General features: G+C 51.8%; 1 protein-coding gene across 3 annotated transcripts in view; it reads left to right on the plus strand.

The window, feature by feature from the left end:
- The window catches only part of LOC111150646 (dynamin 3), a 527967-nt gene that overhangs the window by 501682 nt on the left and 9903 nt on the right, over positions 1 to 16382 (plus strand). For all 3 annotated transcript variants that reach the window (XM_022508131.1, XM_022508132.1, XM_022508130.1), the window contains 2 exons: positions 6633 to 6859; positions 7565 to 7816. In XM_022508131.1, the coding sequence (XP_022363839.1) occupies positions 6633 to 6859; positions 7565 to 7816 (479 nt within the window). The remainder of the gene's footprint in view (positions 1 to 6632; positions 6860 to 7564; positions 7817 to 16382) is intronic.

Raw genomic sequence — 16382 nt, forward strand, 5'->3', positions numbered from 1 at the left:
AAGGAAACCATTCTTGAAGCTCTAAGCACCATGGGTTTTAATCCTGTTCCCTTGCACGTTTTTACATAATCGAACAAGGTTGTTGGGATGCTTTGAGGTATCAGCGGTAAGGAAGGAACATACTGGAAGTTCAGAAACCACGAATTCCGTTCTTCAGCTTAGTCCACGGCCTGCTGTGTGACCTGAAGCAAATTATCTGGCCCCTCTGAGTGGAAGTCAGTCATGTTCTTATGATCAGAACACTGCGCTGCCTCGCTGAACGGTCAGAGCACGGAATAAATGTGGCTCTGTGTCATTCTGAAAAATACAGAGGACTAAACAAATAGTCTGTGTATTTTTGAAATTACCCTCCTAATTTTGCTTAGATGGGTTCCGGTTGTTTTGCGGTGGTATATCCAGGTACTTCCTTATTTAGACATTTTCCTGATTAAGCATCATTTATCTTCTCGCTGTTTTCTCGCCAGTCGTTAGTGCGACCACCCGTTCAACACGGCGCTGCTCTGCGCCACAGTAAATCGTCAGCCCCAAACAGCACTTACTTACTGTCTATCGTGGGAGGAGTCGCCTGACACTAATTAGTTAAAAGGAAAAAGAAAAAAAGACCCTCTTACAAATGCATCCTACTTTCACCTTCTCAAGAAACCCGCACGCACACCTACCCAGAGAGACCTGGGGGTGAGGGCCTCTCCCTCGCCGGTGTGCGCATTGGCTTGAAGCAGGTGGCTGATCCCCCACCCCGGGGGACTCTCCATGGCCATGGGGCTCTGCACGCTGTCTTGAGAGAGACCTTGCAGGAGAAGAATGAGAAAGAAGACCTCGACGTCAAGACTCACAGGAATGGGGGAAACAGAGCCATCACGTAATGCTGGATTCTCGCAAAATGATGGTTATCGTTGTTTTGAAATGAAACTTTTTGTATCTGTCAGAAAAAAGTTCCGCATATCTCAGATGACCATGTTCCCTGGAGTATCATTTTGTGTGCTTTCTTTTGCGAGACGTGTACACGTAAAAATGCGACAGTGACATGGATGTATAAGTACGACCTGCTCCTCTAAAGGCCGCATGCTCAGGTCACCTTATTGGACAGAATGTCTGAGCCCCGCGTGTCTGCTCCGGGAGGGCCCCGTGGAGCACGAGGACCTGCCGCGCCGGAACCCCCAGCCCCGTGTCTTGCAAACATGTGGACGCCGTGTTCGATGTTAAGATCTTCAAGGTGGAGAATTCATCGCAGAATCATAACAGAACAAGCGCGGCCTCCTCGCTCGGAATCCCAGCCCCGTAACCTGCTGCTCCCGCGGACGGCTCTGGGCAGACGCTGGTGTCCGGCACCACCGAGCGCCTGGCACGGGGTCCTCGGTTGGTGGACAAGTCACCATCAAAGGCCGCCCCGTGGCCTTTCCTCTTGGAAATGGGCCTGGCTGCCCCTGCCTTCTGAAAAAGAGTATGTTTCAGCCGACTTTGGTAAAGTTCAGAATTTGGGGGGCAGTTTCCTTTGAAAGTTTACATTAAGTGTTCTGCCACTCAAGCCTCCATATGGAATTATTTAAGAAGTTTAGGGCCGGCGGTAAATGCCTCGCTCAGACATACTGTAAGCCTTTGTCTGCTGAAACGCCGCAGCTGCTGGAGCGCTTAAGCTCGCGGGGAGCAGCGGCACAGAGAGACGGCACGTTTGTGACACACAGAGACGGCAAGTTTGTGACAGCCGGTCCTTCGGGGCGCGCTGCCGTCGTCGCGGCAGGGCTCTGTCCAGGACTTCCACGTTCACACACGCCCCGCCCCCCAGGGTGAGCACAGTCTGCAGCCCCCCCATTCGCCCCGCCCTGGAAGATTCTCTGTGCGAGATCGGGAGAGGGACCGCAGCTTTACTGTGCACGTCTGCATGGCACAGCGGCTCAGGGGTCCGTGGTGGCTTGCCCGGGACAGCCACCCCCGAGGCACGCATGCCTTTGCCCAGATTCTAAATGAAGGAACGGAGGCTCGGAGAAGTTAGGTGACTCGCCGGGGGTCACACCGCTGGGGCTGGCAGAGTTAAGACAAAAACCCAGACCTTGTCATCCTGGGTCAGGTGGCGCATGGGGCAAGGTGGGTGAGCGCAGGCCCCTCAGACTCGGGGTTGCTCTGCCCAGAGCACAGGCCTGTGTGTCTTCCCAGAAGGCTCATTTAGGCAAAGATTTAGTTAGGGTTTGTTTGAATATGAGAAACAAGGTTTTAAATCTTAACTAGTAATTCAAACAAGTCCAGGTAATACAAAATAGAACATAAAGTTTTGATGAAATTTCTAAGAATCCGAAATGAAGCCCGGAGGCGTTTCACACTTGGAGTGCGCGCTGCCGCTGGACCCCCGCACCCCTGGACCCCCGGAGCTCCACGTTGACTCTCCTTGGCTGGTGGCACTCTGCTGGAAAATTAGTAACATGTGCCCTAGTTTCAAAACTCACTGGGACTTTCATGTGTTTGAAGTCGAGCGTTATTTCAAATGTTCATTATTTGAGGGGAAAGTGTGGCTTAAATACCAGGGCACTGATTTGTTTCCTCGGGTCAAGAATTTAGCATCTGCTCAAGAAACAGATCGGGACCAGGATCCAGAAGCCCCAGCCCTCCCCCCTCCGCCCTCCCCGCCCCTCGGCCTGCCCACGCCCGTCAGTCCCCCGCAAGGGAACCGCTCCTGGTTTCTTGCAGCACAGCTTGTGTCAGCTCCGACTGATCTTGGACTCTGCAGTCATATGGTGGGTGCTCTTTGATGTCTGCCTTCTTTGGCTTGACGTTAGCTGTGTGAGGCAAAGGACGTCACTTTTTCAAGAAGGGAAACGTCACCATCCTTTAGCAGAAACAAGTCCCCGAGAAGTGGAAAGGACGCCAGAGCAGACATGAAAGAATTGTGAATCTCGGAGAAACACAAGCTTCTAACCAAGCCCCTTTCTCAAACTAGGCCAATTTAAACTGCTCAGCCACATTTTTGTATACATGTATTCACGTGAGTGTGAGCGAGCCCAGTGTCGCAGACTCCCTCCCGTCTAGAAACAGACATTTTAAGGCAATGGTCTCCTTAGTAACAGAATTGTGTGAAAATTCGAGGAATGTCCCTTCTGTTTGTGAAGTATTTAAAATGGTCTTAATCATGAAGACAAATAAGGCTTCAGATCCAGAAGCACTGCAGGTTGCTAGAGAAGGGTTAAAGTAAGAAAGAGAGGAAAACACGCGGAACGCTTTTAATGACCTCACATTCCTTTGCACTGAGCGGCGCGACGTGGTACAGTCATGCCTGTTAATCCAGCCTGTAGAGTCTGAGCTGGAATGAGGTTCTGCGTCTGAGAATTTTTTCGTGAACCATACCGAGATGTGTATGTTATAATTAAAAGCATAAATATTATTTCAAGTCTCGCATCCAAGTATAATTCGTTTATGTCGTGTCCCGTGAGGTGTATTCTAAACGCCATCACCTCCAAGGCCTCGACTGTTGGTCTTGCAGGATCCTTGATTTACGTATTTGCACCAGAAAGTCCCTGAAGTGTCTGGAAACTCCCTGACTCCCCCCTACCCTTCGTTCCGGTTGTGGGATCCCAAGGCGAGGCGAGCAGGAGAAGAGTCTGAATAAAATTTTTTTTCAAAGCAAAATAAAACGTTAACCCCGCTCTGTATTGAACTGTGTCTCCCGACGCCTGTACGACTGCCATGGCTTTCTATTTGTTCTTCTCCCTCGAAGCAGCTCGTGCCAGTTTCACCCCCACGCTTTCCAAAGAACAGCTTCCGCTTGCAGAGCGCTAACGAGATGCTAGGCCTCGCGCGAAGCGATTTACAATCATTCTAGCACTCGATCCTCACAGCGGCTCGGGACAGCTGCTACCGCTGGTCCCATGTTACAGATCAGGAGCCTGAGGCGGGAAGAGGTGGTCGCCCGCTCAAGAACGGTTAAGTGCGGGCGCCTGGACTCAGACGCAGAGCGGTCTGATCGCGGAGCGCGCGCCCTGACCCACTGCGCCGTCCTGCCACTTTGCCCCGCGCTAGTAGCGATCCTCCTGTTAAGTCAGAACGTTGCCAAATCTTCGGGATGGTAGGCGAGTTCTAGTGTGTGGGCTGATGTGGAAGAGCTGATTCAAGGCAGGTCTTTGAGCAGAACGCTGAAATAAGCCCTTATGGTTATATTTCATGCTTGGTTTGACAGTCGCTTCTTCATTCAGATCTACTTTCAATCTATTCTTGGAAGGACCTTCTTTTAAAATTGTGTTTAATAGATTCTAAGTGATACTCCAGCTCGATGTAAAGCTTCAAGCTAGCTTAGCCCAACGGCTGTTCAGTACCAGAAAAACTGTCTGGTCTTGAGTTTCGCGTTGCATCATCTATCTGCGTGCAGGCGCATGCCCAGCAGCGGAGGATTCGCACGGATGTCCCTGACTCCTTGGATACCTGCAAGTGTGTTTTAAAAGTGACTAAATCTCAGAAAAAGGGGGGGTGGCGCGGGGGATGAAATAATCCTTAAGCCAAATTTACTGTCTTTGACTTTCCTTCCCGACTTGATTTTCTGTGCCCCGACTCACCGCCCTCCATGCCTGAAGTGTCCTTGTTCCTTTTGCTCCTGCCTTTTCACATCAAAACCTCACCGCGCCCACCTGGGTTTCCTCTCCAGGGTAACCGGTCTGTGCGCATCTTCTCTGTTCCCCTGCAGCCTCACCAGACGAAGGCCCCACCATCTCAGAAATGAGCTAAAGTGGTCTTCCATCAGATTTCTTTCTCTCTGCTACCACCCCTGCAAATTCTTTTCCAATCACAGACAGATTACTTTTCCTAAAACTCTCTTTTATCGTTTCACTTACTTCCTTAAAAGTCTTCCGTGGCTTCCCACTGCCAAGTCGCTAAAGTCCCAACAGTTTTCCGTGGCATTCGAGGCTTTCACATCTGGCCTCAGGTTACCTGGCCAAACTTACCTTCCGCAGCTATCACACACAAACCTTCTACCCTACTAGACAGTTGCCCAGATACGTCTTGTCTTCTAGATTACTTCCACATTTGAATCACTCTTGGTTTGCACAATGTGGAGAGAATACTTATTACACCGCAGTGAAGCTGCGATTTAGCTGAATTTCCTGATCAGTAGAATTATTCACTTAGTGTGATACCTTTAACAAATAATAAAGCTATGTGTTTTCGAGTCTTGTCATCTCTTGGTTACATAGTTCACTACAACCCAGGGATTCTGAGCCTCTCACAGCTTTGCCACCGTCTGCCTGAATTTGTGACAATTAAATATGCTGGCCTTTGGTCTTTCTTAGAAAGAGCCAGTGATTCTAGATAAGTATGAGTCTCATTTAACAGAGAAACTGAACAATCCAAGTTGGTTTATTTTTGTAGGCTAAGTTAACCAGCATTCTTGGAATACCACTCGACAGTCATGACGCTCAGACATAAGCATGTCTTCGCTGAGCCCTCAATCAAGTCGGGTAAGGAGGTAACGGAAAGAGCACTAGACCTTGAGCCCAAAGACTTGGGGTTCACCTTAATGCTATGTGACTTTGGGCAAGTTACTGAACACTCTGAACTTCATTTTCTTCCTCTGTAAAACCGAGATCGTAACAGATTGCATACGGACGTGGTAAAAATCCGGTCAGATAACTTGCGAACGTACGTGGGACACACCGTCTTTCATTGATTCCCACGTTCACTTGTTTCACATTGAATAGTTCTGCCATGAAGATGCCTGTGACACTCAGTGGCATCCTGGCATTCTGTCATAGTTTAATTAACGCTGTTTTCTCTTTCTTGGTGGCTCATGAAATGGTGCGGATTAAAATTCCTGGTATCTTTGATTTGATGAGATACGGTGGCTGGTGGCAATGTGTGAAGCCTCTCCCTTCTCATCCTGCTACAGACCGCCCCTCCCCCAAGACTCCTACACCTTGTTCGTACTTCAGTCTGTTTTCATGTATCTGTTAACTTTGGAAACTCCTGTCACTCCTCGTTACTGTTAAGTAGTTCTACTGTAAACTTCTAGAAAGTTGAGAGTATATCCCTCCCATTTTGGGGGGGGTGTAAATCAACTTGCATGATTATGTAAGTTTCTGTATATAATAAAAATTGACTTATTGGTGCTCATTCCACTTTTGAGTTGACTTTGAAACCCAGGATCTTAATAGTATTCCAGTGATTTTGGTAAAAGCGAGGTAAAGAATTGGGAATACCAAGGGTTGGATAACTTGGGTTATTACCTAGGTTTCTTTAAATCCTTGTTTTCTGCTGAAAATACTGCTGCTTACGTGCAGGTACCTGCCCTCATCTCCGGGCCAAGCAGCCTCAGACAGCAACGAGGAAATGCCGGCAGAGCCAGCAGGCCCTGTGCTGGGGACGACAGGGTTTAGTCCTCTTCCAGCTAATCAAGGTTTCTTTAGGTCCACGACCCTGAGGCAGGGCAAGAGCGCTCCTGCCCTGGTGCGGAGGACGGGGAGGGAGGAAGTGAAGAAGATAAGCGTAAACAGACGTGGACACCGCGTCCATCTTGTATGTCACCGCGTCCATCTTGTATGTCACATACCTTTTCCCCGAGGGGGACCGCTGTGGACCTGGTCTGCAGGCCCTGAGCCGGTTTATGCCATCTGACCGCTCCTGTGCTCCCGTTCTTACTTTCTGTGGTGACCCGACAGGTTAAAGATTTCATAAACTCCGAGCTCCTCGCCCAGCTGTACTCCTCCGAGGACCAGAACACGCTGATGGAGGAGTCGGCGGAGCAGGCTCAGCGCCGGGACGAGATGCTTCGCATGTACCAAGCCCTTAAGGAAGCCCTTGTGATCATTGGCGACATCAACACGGCCACCACGTTCACCCCCGCGCCGCCCCCGGTGGATGACTCCTGGATCCAGCATTCCCGCAGGTAGGGAAACGGCCCGTGCCCCCCTGAGGCCTGCCGGGCTCGTCCAATACCATTTTCTGAGTGAGCTTCCCAAAGCCACCCTGAGCCTAAGGAATAAAGAGGAGAAAAGGTGTTTATGTCCAGGAGCGAAAGCGAGGGTCCAGCGATCCCTTCAGAAACGGGAGCACCACACGTCCTTACCGTGGACTGTCACACAGGCCTCAGAACGGCGAAAGCCGTTCTATACTGAAATGAAAAGAGAAGTTAATGGGAAGCTTTAAAAAAGTAAGTTGTAGAATGTTATATTGTAATAGTTGCAAAAAAAAAAATGTATATGTTGTAGAGCATATTCTCCAGCGGGAATATCGTATTGTGCTGTGTTGTGTCAGAGAACACAGCTGGACAGGACACACCAGAAAGTACTACTGGTTGTCTCCACAGAGTGAAGGGCTGGGGGGAGGGCAACTTCCTTTTCACCATTTACCCCTTTTATACCTTTAAAAAAAAAAAAAATTCATTTAAGTAATCTCTACACCCGCGCTGGGGCCCAAACCCCCCACCTGGAGGTCAGGAGCCCAGCCAGGCACCGCCCCCCTTATACTTTCCAACGTTCCTGACACGACCCCAAGTGCCCCGAGAAAAGGATGATTTGTGCAGAGCAGCCCGGAAGTCCTACAATATCCGTCTGCGATGCGTTCGACCGACACTGCTCTGCTCTGTCCGCAGGTCCCCCCCTCCGAGCCCCACCACCCAGAGGCGGCCGACGCCCAGCGCTCCTCTCGCCCGGCCTGCATCCGGCCGGGGGCCCGCACCCGCCGTGCCCTCCCCCGGACCCCACTCGGGGGCGCCCCCGGTGCCCTTCAGGCCTGGCCCACTGCCCCCCTTCCCCAGCGGCAGTGGCGGCGGCAGCGACTGGTTCGGAGGCGCCCCCCCGCAGGTGCCCTCCCGGCCCACGAGGGCCCCGCCCAGCGTCCCCAGGTGAGTGTCCTGCCGGCCGCCGCGTGGGGGCGCTCTCGGGGTCTCTCGGGGTCTCTCGGGGCCTCTCGGGGCCTCTCGGGGTCTCTCGGGGCCTCTCGGGGCCTCTCGGGGTCTCTCGGGGCCTCTCTCTAGCGAAACAGACGGAGCTTACTTGGGAAAGAAACCCGCAGAGACACTACCGTGCGCCTTTGCGGTTTTCGCCCGGGCGGCGGGTATCGTGGGAAAACCGCGGGGCCTGGGACACGATTAAAATCCAGGACGTGGTCCAGACCCTCCTGTGTCCACCGGCACAAAGTCAACGGGGCCAGGGAGAGCGGGGACCGCGGGACGCCATCTGCACGGCCGCCCTCGCGATCCCGCGGAGCCGGGGCGGGTCAGCGCAGGCCGCGCTGCGGTCGTGGGAGGCCCGGGCTGAGGCGTGGCCTGCGCTGCGGCCGGAGCCGCCATCGGAAAGCCTGGCCGCAGGGGCAGCAGCCGTTCGCCCCGAACCCGAACCCTCCAGCCAGTTCCTGACGCCGACGTAGCTGAGTCAGAAATCTAGCGAAACAGACGGAGCTTACTTGGGAAAGAAACCCGCAGAGACACTACCGTGCGCCTTTGCGGTTTTCGCCCGGGCGGCGGGTATCGTGGGAAAACCGCGGGGCCTGGGACACGATTAAAATCCAGGACGTGGTCCAGACCCTCCTGTGTCCACCGGCACAAAGTCAACGGGGCCAGGGAGAGCGGGGACCGCGGGACGCCATCTGCACGGCCGCCCTCGCGATCCCGCGGAGCCGGGGCGGGTCAGCGCAGGCCGCGCTGCGGTCGTGGGAGGCCCGGGCTGAGGCGTGGCCTGCGCTGCGGCCGGAGCCGCCATCGGAAAGCCTGGCCGCAGGGGCAGCAGCCGTTCGCCCCGAACCCGAACCCTCCAGCCAGTTCCTGACGCCGACGTAGCTGAGTCAGAAAAAACGGCTGCCGGGTTGCCGTGGATTTTAGACCGTCCGTGCAGACTGTGCCGCAGGCGCGACGCCCGCCGCGAGGCCGCCCGGCACGTGCGAGCCGGAAGCGCGGGCGGCGAGTGGCGCGTCCCGGCGCGGGAGCGGACGTGTCCCGCCGACTCGGGGCCGGAGCAGGGCCGGACGGACACCCGGGGCCGAAGCTGTCCACACCTTCCGACGTCTCTAGTCCAGATGTACAATGTGCACGATTAGAGATTTCAAAATAGGACTTAGGAGGTTTTGTCCTCCACTCAGAAGTTTCAAAAGGAAAGGAAAGTAGCTGGGACAGAAATTTAACTTTTTTTAGAAAGTCCCGTTCAGACGACGCAAGTATTGGCTCGCTTTACGAAGGAAAACCTCGCAGGGCGGGTACCACGGAGGACGAGTGACTCCCGCGCTCGTGACGCCTGCGTCCCCTCGCGCTGCGGGCGGGGCTTGCGCTATCCGCGCTCCGGGCTGTCGGGGCGCCGGGGAGAAGGGGCGTCTGAGACGGGCTCCCGGACGGCGGCGTCAGAGGGCGAGCAGGGCAGGAGGAGCCGGGAGGCCTGGTCTGCTACGGACCTTGCCCAGCTCGTTCGACTCGGCGCTCAGGGCTCCCGCCTGTGAAGCAGGACGCGCTGAGCGGGACTGTGGCCCGTCGCCTGTGCCGGGCCTGACAGCCACACGGCACCGGGGCTGCTAGGGCTGTCGTCACTTTGGTCCTGATCAGAAAGGATATCTGTCCTCTCAATCCTGAATTTTTGTCCTTGGAAAGTAAGGTTCAGCTTACAGTTTACCTGAAACGGACCTAGATTTCTAGTAGTAACAGTAAAAGCAAGGGCTGCTGCTCCGGTGCCCTCGCGGCATGCGAGGCGGCGGCCTGGGTGCTGTCCGGCTGCGTCCGGGTCCTGCTGCCACGACCCAAAAGGACGGGGATCGTCCATTTGACGGATGAGGCCCAGAGGTGCAGGCAGCTTGCCCGAGGCTGCTCAGCCGGACCCTAACGGAGCTGGGCCTCACTCCCCCGCAGACCCCAGACCCCAGTCCCCCGACCGCAATCCCAGGCTCCTAACCCTGGCCCTCCCGCCACCTCCGTCGTGGGGAGCCGGCCTCGCACTTTAGTTCGCTTAGCAGCACCGGGCCTGTGGCCGCCGGAGTCAGTCACACCCCCAAGTCGTGACGACCAACGATGTCCTGACATCGCTAGTGTGTTTGGGAGGTGGGGCGCGGGGTGAGGAATCTCCTTCCCCTTGAGAACCGCTGCGCCACGATACTGCGGAGATGTCCCTTCCACGTGAGAAAGAAAGAAAGAAACGCCGGTGCTGAGCCTCACCGCGAGCAAGATCAGACGGTTGTTTTAGGAAGCCTCAGACTGGCTGGGACTGTGTCTGCCGTCGTGCCAGGAGGGTCTGGAGGCCACGGGGGAGGGCAGGAGAGTGGGCGGCCTGGGGTCCCGCACAGGAGCCTTGAGATCCGCTCTTTTGTCTGTTTCGCTACGAGAAGGAACCAGAGGAACCTGGTGGTGCTTTTCCTCGGGATGAACGTGCATGTCTTTGTTTGCTCGCGTGGCTGCTTCGCCTCTTGGTTTCGGATAAGCTGGCTTGTCTGTACCCTTCAGAGCTACCGCGGAACGCGAAGCTGGTTTGTTAAGCGGATGGAGTCGCCCTTGGTATTTCCGAGCTCACACTTGGAAGCGAGCGGGCAGCAGTCAGGGATCAGGGGCTCACACTAGAGAAGGGCATCCACCAGGCTTAATGTGCCTGTGCTGGACACCGGTTACATTATTCAAAATTTCGAGAATATTCTCCACTTGGAGCCAGACCTAACTTGCCGTGGCCTTGCAAAGAGTCTCAAATGTAAAACAGAAATGAGACTTCAGAGTAAAAGAGAAAAGTTGTTTTTTGTGCTGAGCCTTCAAGTTTCAGTGCCGGTTCAGCGCAATGGGAGGGAAACCCCTCTGGGGGGTTGGGGGGGCGTCACCTGAGAGAGACCAAGAAAGACGCTGTCAGGATCCTTATGCCTATTAAAGTTTAGCTTTAGATGAAGAATTCTGACCACATAAAGTCTGTTTTTAATAAAAGCCAGAGCAGGAATCCTACCAAATGCAAGCCAGAAATGGGGTTTAAGATTTCAAAAAAAAAAAAAAAAAAAAAGAAAAGAAAAAACAAGAGAAGGAAGGAAAGAAAAAGAGAGGCAAAGATGGAAAAAGAAAAAAGGAGGGAAGGTCTTGTTGAAACTTCACCTTGTCCTGTTTATTTAAATATTCTCTTTTCCCTCTGTGATTTGCCTCCATTTTCTCTATTAAAAACTAAAAAAAAAAAAAAAAAAAAAAAAGTCAAAATGCCATTATCCATCATCTCCAGGAAAACAACCCATAGCTTTCCGAGAAGGAAGTCTGATTTTTTTTTTTTTCCCTAGCTCTTTACTTTCTTAAGGGCCCTTTCTCCTCTTTTATCTGAAACCAGAAACTCGTAACGTGACAGGACAGAACAAGCCCTGTCCCGCCGACTCCCTGTTGGGCTTTAATATTACAAAGGCAATAACTGAACTTTTAGAGGCAAAATATTCTGCCGTTTGGCATGTGCCTGTACGTAATTTTCTTCCGGATAATTTGCGACTTCATTAGCAAGTGATGATTTTGACATTTCGGAGCTTGTATACCTTCACTTTAACCCTATTCAGATACACAATGAAAACACTTGCAACTGGACGGAAAGCAGGAGCATTCTGGGTTTTTTTTTTTTTTAATGTGATTATTATTATTACATCTTTCCATTCCAATGTAAAGGAAGAGGAAGGAGCGGGGCGGGTGGAGTCACTTTTGGCCCAGCTTTTCTCAGCTGCTCAGGCCGGGCTGGTTTCTGCACATGGAGCCTTCCAGCGAGGGAGCTGGAAATGCTGACCACGACATGCCTGCTCTAATTGGTTCCACCTGAGCTAGGGGAGCATCTCTATCCCGAAGAGACTCCCCAGTAGGGATGCTTCTGTCATTAGCGCGTGGAGTGTACGCGAATCTGCTCGGGGAACATTTTCTATTGCCAGAGTCTTTGGCTCGCCCCCTCCCCTCTCGCCCCACTCAGCTTCTCCGAAGGGCTAAGGCCGGTGTGAAGCCCCCGGCCGGCTGCGTCCCGGTCCGGCCAGCTGATCTTAAACAGATACCACCACCTCGCTGGGGGCCCGGTCTCACTTGAAGATCCTAATCTTCATCAAACTTTAGGGCTGATGTAGCTATTTTCGGTTACGGCTTCTTAAAATTAGTTAATTGGGAATCACAGCCTTTGACATTAACAGAACAAATTAACTGAATCAGTATGTTTTTCCTGGCAACAGCTGATTCTGACATTATTTGACTCATTTGTCTTCTCCCCTTTCCTTGGACTAAGCTATTTTGCAACGGTCAGGAGGGGATAAGGGTGGGAGGAAGGGTCTCTATCCAAGGAAAAAGCAAACTTCGTTTCCCTCATCACTCAGTCCTCTATTTGAAAACGATAATACTGAAAACCTGTGGCACTTTTTTTAACCAGCCTGTCACCAAGTCTGATGGTGTCTTTTAAAAATGGCAAAAAACTGGGGCACCTGGGTGGCTCAGTGGGTTAAAGCCTCTGCCTTCGGCCCAGGTCATGATCCCAGGGTCCTGGGATCGAGCCCCACGTCGGGCTCTCTGCTCAGCAGGGAGCCTGCTTCCCTTCCCTCTCTCTGCCTGCCTCTTTGCCTACTTGTGATCTCTGTCTGTCAAATAAGTAAATAAAATCTTTTTAAAAAAATGGCAAAAAACTGAATCACAGGCAAGGATTTGGCCTTTACTGCAGCCACGCACATGACAGAAACACAAGACGGAAACCAAGAAATGCTCCACGGAAAGCCTCTCTGGTGACCCCGTAGCGAAGCTTCCATCCCTCACGGCACGGGCAGCCCCGGAGCGTCCTGGACACTATCACAGGCTCCCCGCGGATGCCCGTCCCGTGACGTACATTTCCCCCGACTCGCCGTGGCACCCGGGGGTCTCCTCACAGCCCCACGCTCCCGGCCGTTTCCTGCGGACCCGACGTGGCGAGAGGCTCAGCAGTCCCTCTGCGCGAGAGATGGCTGGTGCCCTCGGGGTCTCTTTAAGGAGGTAAAAGCCATTTGGTTCTCTTTACGGTGGGATCTTGTTGGAGATGTTTGCCCTTGATACGCTGCTGTGCTCTCTCCTTCGTATTTTATATGTTGCTCTAGTTGACAGTAACGCAGAATCCCTTTCACTGAGGGATAAGGTCTCGTTGTTTTGTTTTGTTTTTCAGCCAGTCCCCCAAATTTTGAGTAAGGACAAACCCACGATTCTTATAAGCGTGTCTTTGTGTCCCTCACATGAAGGGTCGGTGCCGTGAAGCATGAAGCTGCTGAGTCTTGAAGTCTTGGGCTCAGGGTACTCGGACAACTAAGCGACCTTTGTGACTAGCCTGTGTGTCTGGTTCTCCTGAAATCATGTCCTGGAAACGTCCTGACTTACTCCCTCAAGAGCCCACTAAGCACGTGACTTCCTGTAGCAACTGAGTGTCATTTGGGCAATGATGAGCGCGTCTTGTGATGTCTGATTTCGGCCACGAGGTTTTTTTCCCCTGCTGTCCTTCCCCTTTAAAAAACAAATAAATTTGTGATTAGGTATTCTGATTTTTCAGGGAAGCAGTTTTTATTTTTAGCAACTGGATTTAAAAGTCAAGCAAAGATTTTTTTTTTTTAAGTCTAAATGCCAAGAACGGAAACAACTTTGAGGTGTTCCAATTCTTAGCATGTCAGGCATTTGGTGAGGCCGCTGTGTCACAACATTTGTTACTGAAATCCCAGGTGTAATTGATGATGTGTTGCAGGTTCAACATGAGTTGAAAATATGACGCTTCATATAATTTAATGAAAACAGAAATTTGGCCATAGACTGCTCACTAGAGAAAATATTCAATTTAATTTAAGCCCCTCGGTTAAATATCCCATCAAAATCATTTGAATTCCACAACGATTCTGGTTGTAACATAATATCTCACTGAGGTGAATGGATGGTTAATGACAAGGTTTTTCATTCTTGGGTCTTGGTTTCAGCCTGGTTTAAGTGAAGGTAAAATTAGTCTGGTGGTTTCCTCCTTGGGTCTAGCGAACTCGAGTCTACTTTACACAAACATCTTCATCCTGCCACAGTTCACAGTGACTGGCGGTCTGTTCCGGGGAGGCCCAGGGACAGAACCGCGAGTGTTCTGGAGGTCACACTTGGGAGGTCACACTTCTGCACATGTGTCAAGGCAGACTTGAGATCGCCTGTTTTCAGTGTGTCCCTTATCTTCCTTTTCCAAATATCCGAGGCCGAAGGAGGATAGAAGGGAAAGGAACATAAGGAAGATCTAGAGGAGACAGGGTACGAGCATCAGAGCTGCAGACGGGCGGCGGGGCCCCAGGAACCCGAACAACACGCCTCCGTTAGCCCGGTGCTGGCTGGCACTGAGTTAACCAGATCCAACTGCTTCCACGTCCCGTGACAGACGCGAGCAAATTGCTCTGTCACTGTTCTCTCTGGGCTCTAAACTGCAAAGCTTCCGCCATTGCAGGGCAAGGCTCTCTGAGTTTCAGGATACCCAGCCCTGCCCTGGGTCTCACCCGACTGATGGAGGAAGACGGCCAAGGTGGGAGTCTGGCCCGAGAGCCACTGACCAGTGAAAAACACACAGTAAATGGTGATTATTCTTCCTGTGGCCAGGCAGCAGCAAACTGTCACCAGTTGGAATCTGCTGAATGTTCCCATATACGAGTTGATGTCAGCTCAAAAGGGAAAAGAAACCAAAAAAAAGGAAAAGCAAAGAGAATCGAAGCCCGCCCAGTGTAAGCCGACAGACACACGCAAGCTAGTCCTTCTCTCTCGCCACCGCCCCTTTGTCTCCCTCGCTGTAAGAGGAGGAGGGTGTTGCAGGGAAAGCTCGGGCAGAGAGTTTCGTCAGATGGCAGGTTTTCCAGCGACATCGGAGATTGTAGCACAGGCCTCGTGGCTGGTTCACCTCTAAATTTCGTCCCAGCGGCGTGCTCGGAGGAGCTGCTGGGCGCTTCTTCCTTCCCTCTCACTTATCAGCTCCTCTGAAAGATTAGAAGCGAAATTGAGCTTCCTGGGGTTGCTTCGGCCGATAAACAGCCAGGAAATTAAACATGAAATTGTAAATGCTGCGCCTTTCACTCAGAACGTGCCCTCAAAGCTTACCTCCAGCAGCACGAGGAAGGAGAGCAGGGTCGAGCTGACGGTTGGATGGCATTTGTCTGCTCATCACAACTTTATTGCTGCTTGAACACAGAATTTTTAAATGCCCGACACTTAAATCCATTAGCTTGTTTGAGCCAACATATTGTAACCATTGTCCGGGGGAATGTCGGAATCTGAACACGTATTCCCACCCGTTAGTTGCCAAATGAAGTCCGTGTGGCTGACTTAATGCTGTTGCCAAACGAGTATCGCGCTTTTGGTCGGCCGGTAGTTTTGAGTGCGGGGGAAGAGGGCACGGCGCTGGCAGGGCACTGGGTTGGAGAGAATCTGCAGGTGTCCTGACGCCCCATCACCTGCATTTGGGTGAGCCTTTAGGTCACTTGGCAACGACTCTGCTCAAAACTAGAATTCCTACCTAGGGCAAAGTCTGAAACCACAAGGTACTCAGGAAGCCGCATCGTGGCATCGTACTTTCTTTCCTTTTGGTTGCTTTTCAGGCATCAGAGCCACGAGATAGGCAAAACCACAAACAGCAAGTGCTCTAATTTCTGGAATTATTTTTTTAATGATTCCCATACACACTAGGACATGTCCATTCCTGTGTTCCAGCCAAACTCATCAGCTCACGTGAACTGTAGAAAGAACACGTTCCCTCCGAGGATCAGGAAAAAATGGTTCATCAAAATGGCAGATAGCAAAATTCTCCTTCTCTCACCATCAGTGGCAAGGCTGGGCCTTCTTGACTTCGGTTGCCCAGACACGAGGAGAATTCCACATCTTCACACGGTCGGCATTTTCCCCCACTGGGATTAGCCTAAAAGCTGAAAAACAGGATGCCGCGTAAATACTGGAACCCAATAAATGGGCAAGTTAATATGAAATTTAGACACGAGCTCCATCCCACGCCTGGTTTTCTTGTGGAAGGGCTGAGAAGTTGGTAGAGAGGGAGACACGTGAGCCTAGAGACGCACAGACTAGATGCGCCACACGGGAGACCCCAGGCTTCTGTGGCAGTTTCAAGAACCCAGAGGAAGTGAGAGGTATGAGAAGGCCTCGGGTGGTTTTGCCAGTGATCTGGGAAATGATTTTATTTTACAATCAAATACACCAGTTGCCTCCACCATGTAAATATTACCTCTTTTTAGTTTCTGATTTCTGCGAGGCAGCATGATCTATGTTTATCTTGGTCCATATATATCACATTGACCCAGAATGAGACCTCTTAGGAGGGTAGATGAGAAAGGTGTTTTGCAGCCCAGAAAGTCTAAAATGAAATGATTTCACCGTGGAGCAGGTATTTATAGATGATATATTCTGTACATGTGGATTTTTTTAAGTTTATATTAGGATTGTTCTTGAGGCCAGTTTTAAGAGTGAATGAAATTTTTCCCTCGAA

The sequence above is a fragment of the Enhydra lutris genome, unplaced genomic scaffold, assembly GCF_002288905.1.
Source record: "Enhydra lutris kenyoni isolate GAN:26980312 unplaced genomic scaffold, ASM228890v2 scaffoldscaffold24, whole genome shotgun sequence".
NCBI lineage: Eukaryota > Metazoa > Chordata > Mammalia > Carnivora > Mustelidae > Enhydra > Enhydra lutris.